Source organism: Amphibalanus amphitrite, unplaced genomic scaffold, assembly GCF_019059575.1.
Source record: "Amphibalanus amphitrite isolate SeventyFive unplaced genomic scaffold, NRLGWU_Aamphi_draft 000224F_arrow, whole genome shotgun sequence".
In the NCBI taxonomy this organism is placed as follows: Eukaryota; Metazoa; Arthropoda; class Thecostraca; order Balanomorpha; family Balanidae; genus Amphibalanus; species Amphibalanus amphitrite.
In genome coordinates, this window is record NW_024881719.1 from 121954 (window position 1) to 139004 (window position 17051).

At 50.3% G+C, this 17051-nt stretch overlaps 2 protein-coding genes across 2 annotated transcripts; one reads left to right on the forward strand and one right to left on the reverse strand.

Moving 5' to 3' along the window:
• The first annotated feature begins 5634 nt into the window (after window positions 1-5634).
• Window positions 5635-12454, forward strand: LOC122385596. Its single transcript, XM_043373973.1, has 2 exons — window positions 5635-12197; window positions 12410-12454. The coding sequence occupies exon 1, from the start codon at window positions 5788-5790 to the stop codon at window positions 11800-11802; it is 6015 nt and encodes a 2004-aa protein (XP_043229908.1). The 5' UTR covers window positions 5635-5787; the 3' UTR covers window positions 11803-12197; window positions 12410-12454.
• Window positions 12455-13551: 1097 nt separating this feature from the next.
• LOC122385601 (3,4-dihydroxyphenylacetaldehyde synthase 2-like) lies at window positions 13552-15778 on the reverse strand. The gene is made up of 2 exons (XM_043373980.1): window positions 14239-15778; window positions 13552-14181 (listed from the first exon to the last, which is right to left on the reverse strand). The coding sequence occupies exons 1-2, from the start codon at window positions 15776-15778 to the stop codon at window positions 14039-14041; spliced, it is 1683 nt and encodes a 560-aa protein (XP_043229915.1). The 3' UTR covers window positions 13552-14038.
• Between the last annotated feature and the right edge of the window lie 1273 nt (window positions 15779-17051).

Consider the following 17051-nt stretch of genomic DNA (forward strand, 5'->3'; position numbering starts at 1 on the left):
GTGGGTTGCAAAGGTGCAGGAGCTCCGCGAGGCCACACAACGCAGATCTGGACACGTGGCTGGCACCCACGGTGGGTCACCCCCCATGACCCAGCCCAGCACCTCCCACCACGAGGGAGTCCCGCGCCATGTGGGACAAACACAGGCTCAGATATCCCAGGCTGCAAACCGCCCACAGGACTGGCCAGAGCTCCCACCCCCTCGGGATCTGCCCCATGTCGCACGTCACGCAAAGCTGACGCCACCAGCCCGCAAAGACACGAGCCCGCCAGACCACCCAAGCACCCATGCTCGGAAGCGCACGGCCGCGACGCCGGAACTCGCTCGGTCTATCGATGTAGGCTGCGCCCGGTCGACACCGACACCCAAGACAGTCCACCCTGACTCTCCCACCGTGGTTGATCAGCGAGAAACAGGCCCGCACAAAAGTGGTGGGACACGACACCAGGCCCAAACACCAGGCACCTGTGAAATGTCCCCCAGCAACCCAACTGGCGTCTCCGTAGTTACACCACTCCACCGGACAAGGGCTACAGATTCCGACGACGACACATGCTATGATGCCAATACGACGAGCGAGGACGAGGAGACCCCCAAAATGGTCGCCGTGTCTTCCGTCCTGCGATCGCCATCAGTCATTGATGACAGCGATTCCGACACTCAGCTCACCCTCCATGCAGAAGGCCCCAAAACTCGCCTCCGAGCACGCTCAACAAAGGAGAGGAAAAATGTGGGCCTTCGTACCCAGGTCGTGACCAGACGATCCTTCATCCCAGAATAGCGCGCCAAACAAACTAGATAGCTGCTGCAATGGATTTTTTGCTTCAATGGAATGTAGGAGGACTTCTATCCCATTTGTCTGAATTTAAACAGTATATACAAAAGGAAGCTCCTCTTCTAGCGGCGATTCAGGAAACTCATTTTAAAAGCACAGATCATTACAATTACAATGTGGCTGGATATACTTTGTACAGACAGGACATAAATCTAGCAAATAGACAGGGTGGCGTAGCTCTTTATGTAGCAAACTCAGTGTCACAACGGAAAACAAACATAGCTTCCCCGCTAAATGTTGTAGCAGCTACTGTTTCACTACTAAACCGCGAGTTGTTGGTTGTTTCAGTGTATTTGCCGCCAAATGCAACTGTTGTAAACCAGCAAAATCTGAATGACCTTCTAGAGCAAATGCCAGAAAATTGCCTTCTGCTCGGCGATTTCAATGGTCATAGTCCACTATGGGGCAGCCGACACTTATCGCCGAGAGGCAGGATAATTGAAGCTGCACTAAACCGCCAGTCCCTTGTAGCTATGAACGACGGCAACCCAACGTTTGTCAGTAGTAGCTACCACACAACCTTTGCAATTGACTTGTCAATTTCTTCCCCGAGGATCGCACCGCTCTTTAGATGGACCGTAACATCGGATCCGCTGTTTTCAGACCATTATCCAATTCACATCATGCTTACCAGTGCAACCACGCTGTCACCAGCACCGACACTGAAGGTATGGCAAACAAATAACGCGGATTGGTCGGGCTTTAACGCAAAGGTCAACAGACATGCTCCCTACGGCCTGTCTCAGACCATTTCCAATTTTATGGGGGCTATGAAGAAATCGGCCAGTGAAACGCTAAAAGAAAAAACTATTAAGATTGGAACTGCAAATGAATCTAAAAATCTTGTCTGGTGGAACTGGAAATGCCAAAGAGCCAAAGCAATAAGAAAAAGAGCCTTCAGAAACTTCCAGAGATGCATATGTCCCAGACATGCCCAACTGTATACCGCTGCCCGTAAAGAATGTGCGGAAACTATATACAAAGAAAAGAAGGCGGCATGGCAAAACTATGCCGCTAAATGTAATCGTTTTACCCCGCTCAGCGAACTCTGGAGTCATGTTCGTGCTTTCGCCTCACGACGAACTAATTTAGGTGCCTTTCCGCAATTGCTTTCAAACAATATATTCGTAACTGACCCAGTTACCGTCACAAATATATTTGCCCAACACTTTGCCAACACATCGTCTACAGATATTTACTCCTTGAGCGTGCATCGAGCTCTCGTTAATAGAACAGTAAATCTTGATTTTTCTTCTGCAAACTCTGAACCATACAATGCTCCTTTTACCCTAAGAGAACTTAAACTATCCCTAGCAAAGGCAAGCACTAAAACTTCGGTAGGACCAGACTCCATTCCATATTCTTTTTTCACAAAATTGAACGAACTTAACCTTTCCACACTACTGATAGCATTCAACAAACTATGGACTGAGGACAACTTCCCGGATGAATGGCTTAAAAGTATAATCATACCTATCCTCAAACCCGGCAAAGACCAGCACGACGCAAATTCGTATCGCCCAATCTCACTAACCAATTGTGTCTCCAAGATTTTCGAAAGAATGGTAAACAGGCGCCTGCGATTTTACCTTGAGAGCAACCATTGCATTGATATATGTCAAAGCGGTTTTCAGAAAAATCGTAGTACGGCAGACAATATCATTCGCCTTATCTCGGACATCCAGGTAAACTGGGAACATAGGCGACCGACTGTTGCTATTTTCCTAGATCTAATGTCAGCCTTCAACAAGGTACACAGTTCGACGATAATTTATAAGCTGCACTCAATCGGAATCAGAGGCCATTTGGCTGCGTTTCTTCAAAATTTCCTAAAACCCCGAACTTTCAAAGTTCGTTGCCAAGCGACACTTTCTGACGACTTTGTAATGGAACATGGCGTCCCTCAAGGCAGCGTGCTGTCACCTACGCTGTTCTTGATTGCCCTGAACGATATGCTCCTACTCCTGCCACGTGTTCTAACATTTTCTGTCCGCTATTCGCTTTTTGCTGATGATATAGCAATATGGGTATCCCACAAAAACTACAAACAGGCTTATTCTATATTGCAAACAGTGGTTGATCACTGCGTTAAATGGTGCACAAAATGGGGATTCTTTTTGTCAGCACCAAAATCAGTCATGATGGTCTTCAAACGTGGACCCCGTCCATCGCTTGAAAGATCCCCACACATCGATGGGATTAAAATACCTTTTTCCACGTCACACAAATTTCTAGGGATCATTTTGGATACTAATCTAACCTTCCGTCAACACGTTGAGCACCTAAGAGCACGTTGTATTAAACGAATCAATGTCCTAAGATGCATATGTGGGTTTTCTTGGGGTGCGGACAGGAAAACATTGCAAATGTTGTATATTGGGCTAATCAGATCTACGATTGAGTACAATTGTTATCTGTTTAGCACACTGTCGCCCAGTTTATGCAAACGTCTAGAAGCCGTTCAATCAACGTGCTTGAGACTTCTAACTGGGGCTTTTCGCACATCGCCAGTTCTTGCGCTTCGTGCAGATACCGGCATTCCAGCACTTGATGACCGACGCGTCTTTCTTTTCCTCCGCTATTACTACAGAGCAAAAAGTGTTCGAAATCACATTGCGGTACCAGCAATGGAGGCGAGGAAACCAAGAACCCGACGCCCACTGCGTAGATCGTGCTTTCTACCCGGGTGCCTTGAGCAAGCTCATCAACTGCTAAACATTAGGCGCACTGAAGTTACTCTAAATCCTCCTATGATTCCATTTTGGCTCCTCAAAGACCTATCCATTGAATTTCTTTTTGATTATAAGAAGACCAGTATACCTCCGGTGGAAGCTCAAATGCTCTTCCAGGAGTATGTAGAGCTCAACTGCGACTCTGCTTTTTTCTTCACAGATGGCTCATGTCACGAAAATCAGATAGGTTCAGCAGCCGTCGGCCCTGGGCTTAGGTTTGGGACCCGGCTTCAAGAATTTACGACAGTCTTTAGTGCCGAAGTTCACGCAATCGAAAAAGTTATGGAGCACATCAAGGCAGAAAAGATTGATCGGGCAACCATCTGTACTGATTCGAAATCCGCTCTTCAAGCACTGGAAAGGACCGATAATGTTACCCACCACGGTATCTACAATATTCTCAGGATCACATCAGATCTCAATGAGGGCCAGCATGTGACCCTTCTTTGGGTTCCAGGTCATTACGGTATTGCAGGAAATGAACGTGCGGATGTCCTCGCAAAGGAGGCTGCAATGCGACCTGATCCAGTTGTGGAACCTATGGCCCAAGGGGACGCTATTCATATGATAAAAATCAAATTCGCCGAGTACCTTCAACGCAAATGGGACCAACATCATGCTGCACATATGTATGCGATCAAACGAGAACTTAGAACATGGGTCACATGTAACCAACCAGACAGGATACGCGAGGTGACCCTGGCCAGATTGAGGTGTGGTCATACTCGCCTCACCCATGGCCACCTTTTTGATAGGACGGGCCCTCCGATTTGCCACACCTGCGACACACGCATCTCCGTAGAGCACATTTTGATCGCATGCACGGCATTGCATCACGAACGAAGACACATCACTAACTATCTTGCGGTACAACACCTTAAAAACGACCTCCCGACGCTTCTCGGGGACGACACAACATTGACAAACCTGGTACTTGATTTCGTCCTAACATCACCCTACTCAGAGCTACTTTAACGGCCTTGACTGTTAGCAGGCGCCCGTTTCGCTACCACCAGGCTGACTTGTGATACGGGATGGGTCGGGTTTTTCGCTGGTGCCGAAACACAGAGCTTCGGTGGCAGACGGGTTTTCTCCTGCCGCTGGAGCAGGCTTAGAGGCTCAGCGGCCCAGCGAGCTACACCAGCGGACCCCGGCCGCTGAACAGCGGCGGCGGCCGGGTTGAACGACCACAGACAACCGTCGGCCGCCAACTGCAGCAGCGACAGATTCCCCATCCTCCAAACCATTCCTTTCATCGTGACGCTTAAACATTCACAAACCCCATCCCTCCCAGCGACATATCCCCCACTCTTCAAACCATTCCTGTCATCAAACTCTCGTAACCTTACCATTCACAAACTTCCTCCTTCCCTCCCTTCACAAACATCAATTTACCGGTAAGTTTCACTGTCATTTATGTGTCTTAACGTAAATTCACGGGTTTTTTCCCATATTCATGGCATAGTACATGGATATGGGTTTTCCCATGTTGTCTTGCTGTAAAAGTGGCCACCGGTCTTAGTTAGGACGGCCGGTTTGTTTTGCGCGGCGTAGTTAGGTCGCCGCCCTCCTCGCGAGGCCGGTAACGTAAGTTAGGGCCACTAAAAAAAAAAAAAAAAAAAAAAAAGGCGCTGAGATATCTGACACGTGGGCTATGCCAAAGGAAGGAGAGAGTAGGTGATAGAATAGATGATATTTATGATTATGTTATTATCCAAATGATTTGCCAATATGTTACTGACTTGTTTCGTTACTGATTTAACCATTTATTTGCTTTATTTCTCATACTTTTGGCTGTGATAATCTATGCTTTATATGAATGAGCGTCATATTTGTATCAATTATCGTTTTTATGGACTGATTGTTATTTATGTGTATTTTTCAGTTATTACGTACATCAAAGAGGCGACAATAGATAAATCCTATCAAACGAATCTTTTGCCTGCCGTAACAGTAATAATCTCTCCAGTTATGGCACAATGAATTCCTCTCTGACCCAATGAGACAAAGCCGTACCAGGGTTTCCCTCCAGTGTAGTTATTTGCTTGAATTTTGAGGTGTGTTTTTAACTAACAGTGTACCTACCCATGATTGATCCTGTTTTATTATGTTGTAGTTGGCACTAACTGTGGCACATGACTAACATGAACTGGTAGTGTAGATTTAGAACAGAATTTTGTTGAATCCTACCTACCTCGTCATTCCAATTACCTGCACACCATGGATCCGACTGATGATCAAGAACGTGTTGTCACAAGGCCCGCCCAGGCACTGAAAATGACGGAGAAGGGTTACCAGTACCAAAAGGAGTTGAAGCTGAAGATGTTCAGACAAATGCTGATCAAGCTGGAGAAAGACGGAAAGATGCTTCTGGATGATCTGACATCTGAAGATGATGAAGACAGGATGCAGCAAACAGTTGCAAAGATCTCCAGATGGCAGCACACTTACATTATACTGAAACAGACAGATGGTGACCTGCGTACTCTTCTGGGAGGAGATTATGATGAACACAGGACAACGTATGAGCAGAAACTGATGGAGTTGGAGGTCATGAGAGCAACAATTGAATCTCTGACACCAGCCCAAGGAGAGGATGTCAACCAAAAGAAGGCAAAGGATCAAGATGAATGTTCATCTGCGAAGAGCGGGTCATCAAGATCAGGAATGTCAATGAGAGCCCAGCTGTACATGTTGAAAGTAAAAGAGAGCCAAAGCACAGTGGAGCTCAAGACAAGAGCAGCTGCTCTTGAGGAGAAGTGCCAGCTGGAAAGAGAAATGAAAATGATGGAAACCCAAATGCAAGAACTAAAGTGGAAAGAAGAACGACACAAACTGAACACTGAACTGAAGATTCAGCAAGCAAAGACAGAAGTGATTGAGAATATGGAAAGGGAGATTGACACATCATTTCTGACACCACAAGAAGTTGGAGATGGTAGCCTGCAGACAAGGAAGGTGAACCAGGTCATTACGGGAGAATGTACTACTGATTGTCATGAAGCAAACACAGACATGACAAACTGTGCGAACCCGCAGCTGACCGCAGTTGAACCATCTCAACCCCCAGGTCCTGAGCCAGCAACTGGACCAGTGACTGTGTCTGTGTTGACTGAGCTTCTTTCTCAGCAGGCTCAGAGAGATCGTCTGCCTCAGATTGAGCCAAGCGTCTTCAGAGGCGACCACACGACGTTCCACATGTGGCTGAAGGCTTTCGAAGCCTACATTGAGGCCAGATGCTCGTCACCAAGTGAACGACTCCACTACTTGGGGCACTACACTGCTGGAGATGCTCGGAACTCCATTCTCGGTTTCCTACAGCTGAGCTCAGAGGACGCATACATGCAGGCCAAGAAACGACTGACAGACCGATATGGCAATGCCTTCATCACTGCCAATGAGTTCAAGAAGAGGTTGTACAAGTGGCCAGAGGTGAAGGTAGGAGACAGTAAGTCACTCACTGAACTGGCTGACTTTCTTGAACAGTGTTTGATGGTTTCAAACTCCATGCAAGAGCTGAAGATGTTTGAAGGCATGCATGAGATTGACATAGTCATCAGAAAACTGCCAAGGTACATGAGTGACAGTTGGAGACGGGTGGTGGACAGGTGGATACACGAACCTGAAGATGGTGCCATGCCTCAGTATCCTCCCTTCTCACAGTTCGTCTCTTTCATGAGCAAGGAGGCAAGAGTCTCTTCTGGTCCTGTGACGTCACGGAATCGAGAAGAAGACAGGAAGAGACCACCGACAAAGAAGGAAAGAAACACACATGTGCTTCTTACATCTGTGCCGGTGAATCAGAGACAGGAAAACCTGCAGCTTCAGCAGCAGCACTGCGTCATCTGTAAGGACGATCACTCCATGGATCAGTGTGCAGCGTTCATGAAGATGTCCTTGAAGGAGCGACAGGAGCTCGTTCGGCAACGAGGGCTGTGTGGAGGCTGTTTGAGACGAGGCCACAGGTGGAAAGAGTGCAGGAGGAAGCAGCAGTGCGAGAAGTGCAAAAGACTGCACCCTACTCTACTGCACGATGAGAGCCTTCTGAAGCACAGCAGGACGGCTTCTGCTTCAACAGGAACCCAGACGACGGCCACGTCGCTCCATGTGACATCCAGTGACACGAGAAGTGTGAGGCTGAAGTGCACACACTCAATGCTGGTGCCCGTCCAGCTTGAGCATCGAGACTGTCCAACCAGCAAAGAGATCGTGTACGCGCTGTTGGACCCACAGTCCGACACCTGTTTCGTGAAGGATTCTGTGTTGCAGAGAATGGATGTGGATGGTGAAGAAGTGGCTCTGGAAGTGAACACGATGACCGGGAAGACTGTCTCCAAAAGTCAAGTCATCAGGGGCTTCACCATCCGAGATCTCTCTGGAAGCCAGAAGATAGAGTTGCCTCCCACATACTCAAAGGAAGACATCCCAGCCGAACGTCAGCTCATTCCACGACGTGAGACTACAGCCGAGTGGACACATCTACGTGAAGTCTCCCGAGAGCTGCCAGAGTATCGACCCGAGGCTGAGATCGGTATCCTCATTGGTGTCAACTGCTCGAAGGCCCTGAAACCCCTTGAAGTGATCACAGGTGGAGACGACGAGCCGTGGGCGATTCGTACGAGCCTAGGCTGGAGTGTGGTTGGCTACATGGGAGAGGCCGAGGAAACTGACGGACAAGAAGACTCTGCGTGCCTCTTTATCTCGACAGAAGCAGGCCCAAAGAGGATTCAACACTACGCGTTCAGAGTGAGAGCCAGAGAACTACATCCAGAGCAAGTCGCTAGAATGTTCGAGTCTGACTTTGACCCACAGAGAGACAAGGGCAAAGCGATGTCTCAAGACGACAAGCAGTTCCTGAGGATAATGGAAGACGGTATGCACCAGCTCGCAGATGGCCGTTTCGAGGCTCCACTTCCGCTGCGTGAGCCAAACACCAAACTGCCGGACAACATTGAACAAGCTCAGGGCCGTCTGCACTCCCTAAGCAGGAAATTCAAGAAGGATTCCGACTACAAGGACTTGTACGTCAGAGCTATGGAAGAGATGCTGGCCAAAGGGTACGCCGAGCCCGTCCCTGATGAAGAAATCGAGGCCAGCAATGGACGTGTGTGGTACGTCCCACACCATGGCGTCATCGAGAGGAAGAAAAACAAGGTCAGAGTGGTATTCGACTGCAGTACCGAGTACCGTGGACGATGCCTCAATCGGGAACTGTTGCAGGGACCTGACTTCTCCAACAACCTGGTAGGCATTCTGACGCGGTTCAGAAAGGAGAAGATCGCGCTGACATGTGACATTGAGGCGATGTTCAACCGAGTCGTGGTTTCACCGCCGGACAGAAACCTACTGAGATTCTTGTGGTGGCCGGGAGGTGACGTGGAAGAGGAGCCTGTCTTGTACAGAATGACCACGCATCTCTTCGGAGCCATCTCGTCGCCTGCGTGCGCCATGCACGCTCTGAACCTGACAGCAGAGCTGTACGCGTCGAGACACGGAGAGGAAGCAGCCGCCTTCGTGAAACGCGACTTCTATGTCGATGATGGGCTAGCTTCAACGCCTCGAGCAAGTACGGCCATCTCGCTCATCGAGAACACGACGAAACTCTGCGCTGAAGGCGGATTTAAGCTTGGAAAGTTCGCCAGCAATGACTCTGCAGTTCTGGGAACCATCCCGATCTACTCCAGGTCCAAGACGCTGCAGAATGTGGACCTCTTGAAGCACAAGACTGAGGTCTGTGAGCAGGCACTAGGAGTAAGGTGGGATCTGTTCTCTGATACGATCCTGTTCAACATCGACATCCCTGAAAAACCACTGACCAGGCGAGGCATACTTTCAGGTGTCAGCTCTGTTTTCGATCCGCTGGGGCTGATCTCGCCGATCACGCTTCGTGGAAAGATGATCATCAAGGAGCTGTGTGGCCAAGACTGCACATGGGACGACCCAGTTCCTGAGGAGCTGGGCCTTGAATGGCTTACCTGGAGGAAGGAGCTGCTGAACCTCTCGGCTCTGAGGCTCCCGAGGCAGTATGGAGCCAACATGCGACCGAGCAGCGGCGCGACTAGATACGAGTTGCATCACTTTTCCGACGCCTCCATGTGTGGATATGGTGCATGCAGCTACCTACGAGCTATCCGAGACGATGAGGTAACCTGCGACCTGGTGATGGCCAAGTCGAGAGTGACGCCGAAGAAAGTCATCACTGTCCCTCGCCTGGAGCTCGCGGCGGCAGTGCTGGCTTCTGAGCTCGGTGAGTTCCTGGGACACGAACTGAGCATCCCGGCGTTGGAACAACACTACTGGTGCGATAGCCGAGTTGTACTGGGATATATACGGAACAGTTCTCGAAGGTTTCACGTATATGTTGCTAACCGTGTGCAGCTGATCAACGACCACACGACCCCCGATCAGTGGCACTTCATCTCTTCAGCTGAGAACCCTGCTGATGTGACTTCTCGCGGCAGTTGTGTGCGAGAACTTGTTGACAATCATCTCTGGTGGCATGGACCAGCATTCCTCTCCCTCTCAACAGATCTACCGCTGGTGGACAACGAAGAAGTGGTAGATGAGCGAGACCCAGAGGTGAAGAAAGCAGCTTCACTAATGACCAAGAGCAGCACACCCGCAGCAGTGTATCCTACTCTGCTGGAACGACTGGAGCGATTTTCCTCGTGGTTCACCGCGAAGAAAGCAGTGGCCAACTGCTTGCGGTACATGAGGAAGCTGCAAGAAGCGAGCAAGAAGCGTCGTGCTGACAACAGTGAAGGAACTCGGACGCAGGATGAACTGCAAGTACAAGACCTCAAGGAGGCTGAAGTAATCATCTTGAGGTCGCTGCAGAAAGAGACATTCAAGAACGAGATGGTTCTTGTCCGAGAGCAGTGTCACGATGGAAGTGAAACACTCGAGAAGTCGAAGGACAACACGGAAGATGATTTGTCCAGCTGTCAGCTGAAAGAGCAGAAGAGGAACAGCTCACTGAGAAAACTGGACCCGGTTATGAGACACAATGGCCTCCTCTGTGTTGGAGGTAGGATCAGGCGGGCCAGCCTGCCTCAAGAGGTCACAAACCCGGTGATCTTACCCAAGAGCAGTCATGTGACGACTCTCATCATTCGTCAGTGTCATGAGAAAACAGGCCACTCTGGAAGAGAAATGACGCTGGGTGAGATCAGACAGCAAGGTTACTGGGTCATACACGGACGATCAGCGGTCTCGAGCTACGTTCTGCGCTGCGTGCTCTGCAGAAGGCTGCGTGGCTCAACCTGTGGACAAAAGATGGCTGATCTCCCGTCCGAACGGCTGGAGCCGTCCGCTCCCTTCACGTTTTGTGGTGTGGACTGTTTCGGCCCCTTCTTTGTGAAGGAGCGTCGAAGTGAGGTGAAACGGTGGGGACTTATCTTCACCTGCCTGAGTTCTAGAGCGGTGCATCTGGAGACGCTCAACTCTATGTCAACCGACTCGTTTCTCAATGCGTACAGGAGATTTGTTTGTAGAAGGGGACCTGTACAGCGACTATACTGCGACAACGGCAGCAACTTTGTCGGTGGACAGAGCGCTTTGAAAGCTGCACTGAAGGAGATGAAATCAGAGGTCACAGAAGCTTTGCTGAAGGACCAGTGTGATTGGATCGAGTTCTCATTCAATCCCCCTCATGCCAGTCATATGGGCGGGATATGGGAGAGAATGATCCGCTGTGCCAGATCAGCACTGACCAGCCTTCTGGTCACCAACGGACAGCAGCTGGACGACGAGCTGCTTCGGACCATGATGTGTGAGGTAGAGGACATAGTCAATAGCCGTCCCATCTCTGTAGTTGATATGTCTGACACTAACAAACTCGAACCTCTCAGCCCCAGCCTCCTCCTTACACAGAAAAGTAGAATAGTTCTTCCCTTTCCTGGTAGGTTCTCTTCGCCGGACCTGTACGCCCGCCAGCGGTGGAGGCGCATCCAACACCTGGCGAACGACTTCTGGGCCCGCTGGAGAAGGGAGATCGTCTACGCTGCACAAGAGAGACGCAAATGGACGAGGGCTGTGCAGAACATCGAGGTCGACGACATCGTTCTCGTCGTGGACGACGAGCGCCCGCGCTCGGAGTGGCCGTTGGCGCGTGTCGTCGCTACGCACCCGAGCGGCGACCGCCTGGTGCGGAAGGTTCGCGTGCTCCTGGGCGGCTCCGAGTACGAGAGGCCGGTGCACCGCCTTGTGCTTCTCCTGCGGAGGGACTGTACGTGATTCCCCGTCGAGGAAGCCTGATGTGGATTGGTCAGGTCGACCAATCGAAGCACAAAGTGCTCAGTGATCTGCTACGGACTATATTGATCAGTGAGTGGGATGATCAGTGAGCGATCAGTGAGTGCGCGTGCAAAACTGAACTCGCCAGAGGAGCGTGACGATGTGTTGGGTGTTAGGGTGTTACGATGTGTTCTCGCGTCGAGATTTAGAGGAAGTGCAAATTTTGTTCAAATTTGGGGGAGCCATGTTCCCGCATTACAATTTGCTTGCGGGTTTCCCCAGGAATAGCGCGGCGAACGCGGCCCTTGATTTGTTTGCGTGGCGCACTGCGCGTCGTGGCCAGTGATTCGGCGCTGAGATATCTGACACGTGGGCTATGCCAAAGGAAGGAGAGAGTAGGTGATAGAATAGATGATATTTATGATTATGTTATTATCCAAATGATTTGCCAATATGTTACTGACTTGTTTCGTTACTGATTTAACCATTTATTTGCTTTATTTCTCATACTTTTGGCTGTGATAATCTATGCTTTATATGAATGAGCGTCATATTTGTATCAATTATCGTTTTTATGGACTGATTGTTATTTATGTGTATTTTTCAGTTATTACGTACATCAAAGAGGCGACAATAGATAAATCCTATCAAACGAATCTTTTGCCTGCCGTAACACACATGCCTGCCACATTTCCGGCTATATCTCAGAAACCTAAAACCGCGAGAGTTGTACGTGGCGATTTTAAGTTTTACTCTGACACAGGGAACTGGCGCCATCCGTACTTCGTCCTTCGATCGCATAATTTGATAGAAACGAAATTTTTATGTGTAGTTAGAATTTCAAATGACATTTTCCTCGATAAATAATTGGAAATGCAATAAAAAAGCAAATGTTATATTGTTTGACAAAATTTTCGAACAACAGTTCATAATCAAGCCACAGGAAACAATTGACTATACCGTTTCTTCAGAAACGAAATTTTTGCATAACGCATAACATTTTGTTACTATCTCAGTCTCTTACTTTTTTTGTCAATGCTTTTGCGCACCAGCCATTGCTGTGAATGCGCCGGTGGCATGTTTTAAATTGCAGGTAAGAAAGCCGGCTGTTTATTTTCAGATTAGCTTCAATTGCAGCTTGTTAGCCTGATGAAAGTTGAGCCAACGCCTCTCTATCGGCAAAATTATCCAATCAGTGCTCTCTTCAAGCTATGAACGGAAGAGGTTCCGACTTCAGAGTTCCAATTAGGCGAATGCCAGGAACTCCTGGCTCAAATTACGCCACTGACGATTCGGGTCTGCTGAAATGCTTCCTGGAAAATACACAAAGCAAAGCTCTGCATGCTTCATATCACGTTTAAGTATGGTATGGACCCAAGCCTGTCAAGAACCATTGACCTTTAAGGTTGGGGTGCTACTGCACGTGCGCACGTGCAGGGGGTGCTCCCAGATCTCGAGAACGGCTGGGCCGATTGCGCTCAAATTTGGTACACGGCTGGGGACCAGTTAGTAGGGTGCCGTGCAAAAGTCAGTTTGGACCCTGCTTGCACGTGCGCACGTGCAGAATGCCGCTTCCAGATCTCAGGAACGGCTGGGCCGATTGCGTTCAAATTTGGCACACCGCTAGCGACCGGTTAGAAGGGTGCTTTGCACAAGCCCGTTGGAAGTACCCTCTCGCCCTTGCGCACGTGAGGGCTCACTATCTCGCCCGCTCGTTCTTCACCCAAAAGGCGTTTTACTGGTTCGGATAAAGCGTTTATTGACAAGTACATACATGCAACCAAGTACCTAAAACCAGCCATTGCATCAAAACAAATATAATTGGAGACATTGTTAAAATGCTAAGCACAGATACACCTATAAATGAGGATGCATTGATGTGAAACAGTTGGAACAGACGTTTGAGCCGGTGATTATTACAACGATGAAATGATTATACCTTAATTAGCGGATTCTCTATCGTCCAACAGAAAAGACACAAATCTTACGATCACACTCGAAATGGCTAAACAAAGCTAATGCATCATTCAGTTATCTACTTTTATTTGGGGCCTTAGCCTTTTATAACCCAATTTTAGCGCATAATAGTAATGCTTCTATATTTCTGATATAATTTACATTCATACCTTAGTCGCATGGGTGGTGGATAACTGCGCATAAAATCAATGACATAATAAGAGATCGAGGGGTGCACTGTGAGGAGCATCCAGCTCTGACGGTTGAGTAAGTTTTTGGTCTACATTTCCGCCTCGAAGTCGCGCTGGGCTAGAATTTCTTCAGTCCATCGCCCGGACTTTGTGCGGGTGAGGTTCATGCGAGCGGTTCTGGTCGTTGCACACGCAGGGACGCCTTGAGACTGGCAATCTTCAGCCACGTCGGATTCCAGCTTTCCAGTGTTGCTGGTGCAGCCATCAAGCTCTTTCTCGTGTATCGCAGGATGGGTTTCAACCTTCCCTGTCACGCGACTGTGCTCTTGGGCTGAAGTTTCCTCTTTCGTCACTATGCTTTCCTCTTGAGCCACAGTCTCCTCCCCTTCCATGGCCGCCTCGCTCTCTTCCTGATTCGGCTGGACGTGCCGGCGAATCTCCTCCCAGGAGGTGACCACGTCCTCGGCGGTCGTCACCCGCGACACCACCACGAAGCGCGCCGCCAGCGCCCCGTTGGCCAGCGTCGTCTTCACGATAAACACCTTCTTGGCGTCATTCACGCGGCGTAGCAGCTCTTCCGTGGCGGAGTCTCCCCCTCTGCGCACGCGGAAGCACACCACGCCCATCGAGGCGGGCGCCACCACCTCGAACCGGTCGTCACGCCTCACCAGCTCCTCAAACTGCCTGGCGAGCTGCACGTGCCCGCGGATGTACTCCTGCAGCCCGCTGACGCCGTATAGACGCAGCACGAACCACAGCTTCAGCGCGCGGAACCGGCGGCCCAGCGCCAGTGACCAGTTGCGGAAGTTGGGCAGCGTCGTCTCGGCAGTGTGCAGGATCGGAGCGTCGATCTTGTGCGCGGCTGTGAATGTGCCCGAGTCGCGCACCCACAGTGCTGCGCACTCGAAGTTGACCAGCATCCACTTGTGGGCGTTGAAGCTGAAGGAAGTGACCTCCTCCACGCCGTTCAGTAGGTGGCGGAACTCGGGGCAGACGAACGCGGCGCCCGCGTACGCCGCGTCCACGTGCAGCCACAGCTCGTGCTGTCGGCACACGGCTCCCAGCTCGTCCAGCGGGTCGAACGCGCACGTGCCAGTGGTGCCCAGGGTGGCCAGGACGTAGATGGGCACGTTTCCAGCGGCCAGTTCCTCCTCCACGGCAGTCTGCAGAGTATCTCCCCGCAGACGGCAGCCATCGTCAGTTGGCAGGACGCGCATGCGTACAGCGGCCGAGGCAGCTGCCTTGAGGATGGCTGGGTTGGCCTGGGCGGAGGTGAAGGACACCAGCCGGCCGCGTGCAGTCGCCTCGTCCAAGTCGGGCTGGTCCCGGCGCAGGTCCTTCAGCGCCCTCTCACGGGCAGCTGTAATGGTCAGGAGGACGCCCTCGGTGGCAGAGCCGGTGATGACGCCACCTCCAGCGCCTGACTGGGACAGAAAGTGTTCAGGCAGACCCAGCAGGCGCACCAGCCAGTCTAGCACGACCACCTCGAGCTCGAGACAGGCCGGCGCTGCCTCCCAGCTGAGGCCCACGCAGCTGAGGCCGTGCGCCAGCATCTCTGCCAGCAGTGCCGGCGGAGAGTTGGCCAGCGGACAGAAGGCGTGGAAGTGCGGCGAGTGCCAGTGGGTCATGCCCGGCTGGATGACCCGCTCCATGTCTGCCAGCACGTCTGTCCAGCGATCGGGCGTAGGTGGCGCCTCGGAGGGCACCAGCCGGCGCAGGTAGCCGGGCTCCACAGAGGGCAGCACTGGCCGGTCCCGCACCGTCCGCTGGTACTGGAGGATGTAGTCGATCACCTCGTGAGCGGCTGACCGGAACTGTATGTCGTCCATCGTCTTCCTACGGAAAGGGAGGATGAGATGTCAGCTCTATGTATTACGCTAATGAATATTAATGCCGGAATACCGACTGTCTTTTCCTTTGGCGCGGGCTACCTGGCACTCGTACCTACCTGGCACCTCGTACCTCACTTTAGCTCCATGTGACAATTAACTTGCGACAATTAATTAAATGTTTATTTCGTACAGTATAAACTGATGTGGACGCGGTAAACATTCGTGTGGTGTCACTTCACTGGGTAATGCAAATGTGTGTTCTTGAAGATTGAATAGATTTCAATCATGTTGATAGCATATAAAACTTACGATTATGTGCCAAGATTAATTGACACGTGAGACAGGTAACGAAAAGGGACGAAAACTTTTTATTAACTTATAAGATAAATGGTCCTAGGCCTTACCGACAGTATGACCAACCGAAGCCTCGTAAAATATGATGACATAACTTACCAGCTAGTGATTGAGCGGTTAGTGATATCTATGAGGATTCTTCTTTTATGTCCACTGAGCCCACAACGAACTTCAGATGTCTTCTTCGGGAGCACACACTGTCACTCACGAGCTAGCAGCTTCAACTGATGACAGTGAAAACAGCAAAACGTCTTTTTATATGAAGTACCACTTGGATAAGTAATTTCCAATGCGTTTATTACCTACTTCTTGTGAAGCATTTGCTCTCATAGCCACATGGACTTCTTCTGACCGTGTCAAGAGACGTCACAGGCCAGTCCGCTAGGTCATGACGTCAGCAGATGCGTCTGTGACGTCATTTTACGTCACCGATGACGGTGCTGCACCCAGAGATGTAGGACAGCCATCGTTGGGATTTTGTTTTGCATTGAATGCCTGTGATGTTATATCATTGCCCTGCTTCCTGCTTCCGCTGTGTCTGAAATCAGCGGGTAGGGAAATATGGCGACGAGAGGGAAGTGCCTTATTAGATCGTGCCAAATGATAGGCAACCATCAAAGGTGTGTGGTACCGACTAATGCATCGACGCTGGCATACCGTTCGTATTATCACCGTTACAGGATAGTGCAGGATTCGTCCTTACTTTAGTGCTCTAAAGACTAAAATTATTCGCCTCCCGGTACGACTCCTCACGCACTGATGAGTAGCGGTTTCCGGTCGCGACCTTATCTGGTTGCTCAACATTGCATTTTCTGTCGGCGCTGGAAATCTCCGATGAATTCCCCATATCTCCATTATGATGTAATGACGCTCTGCTCGGCTGCTGACGTCCCGTGGCCGGCGGTCGGTCATCCCG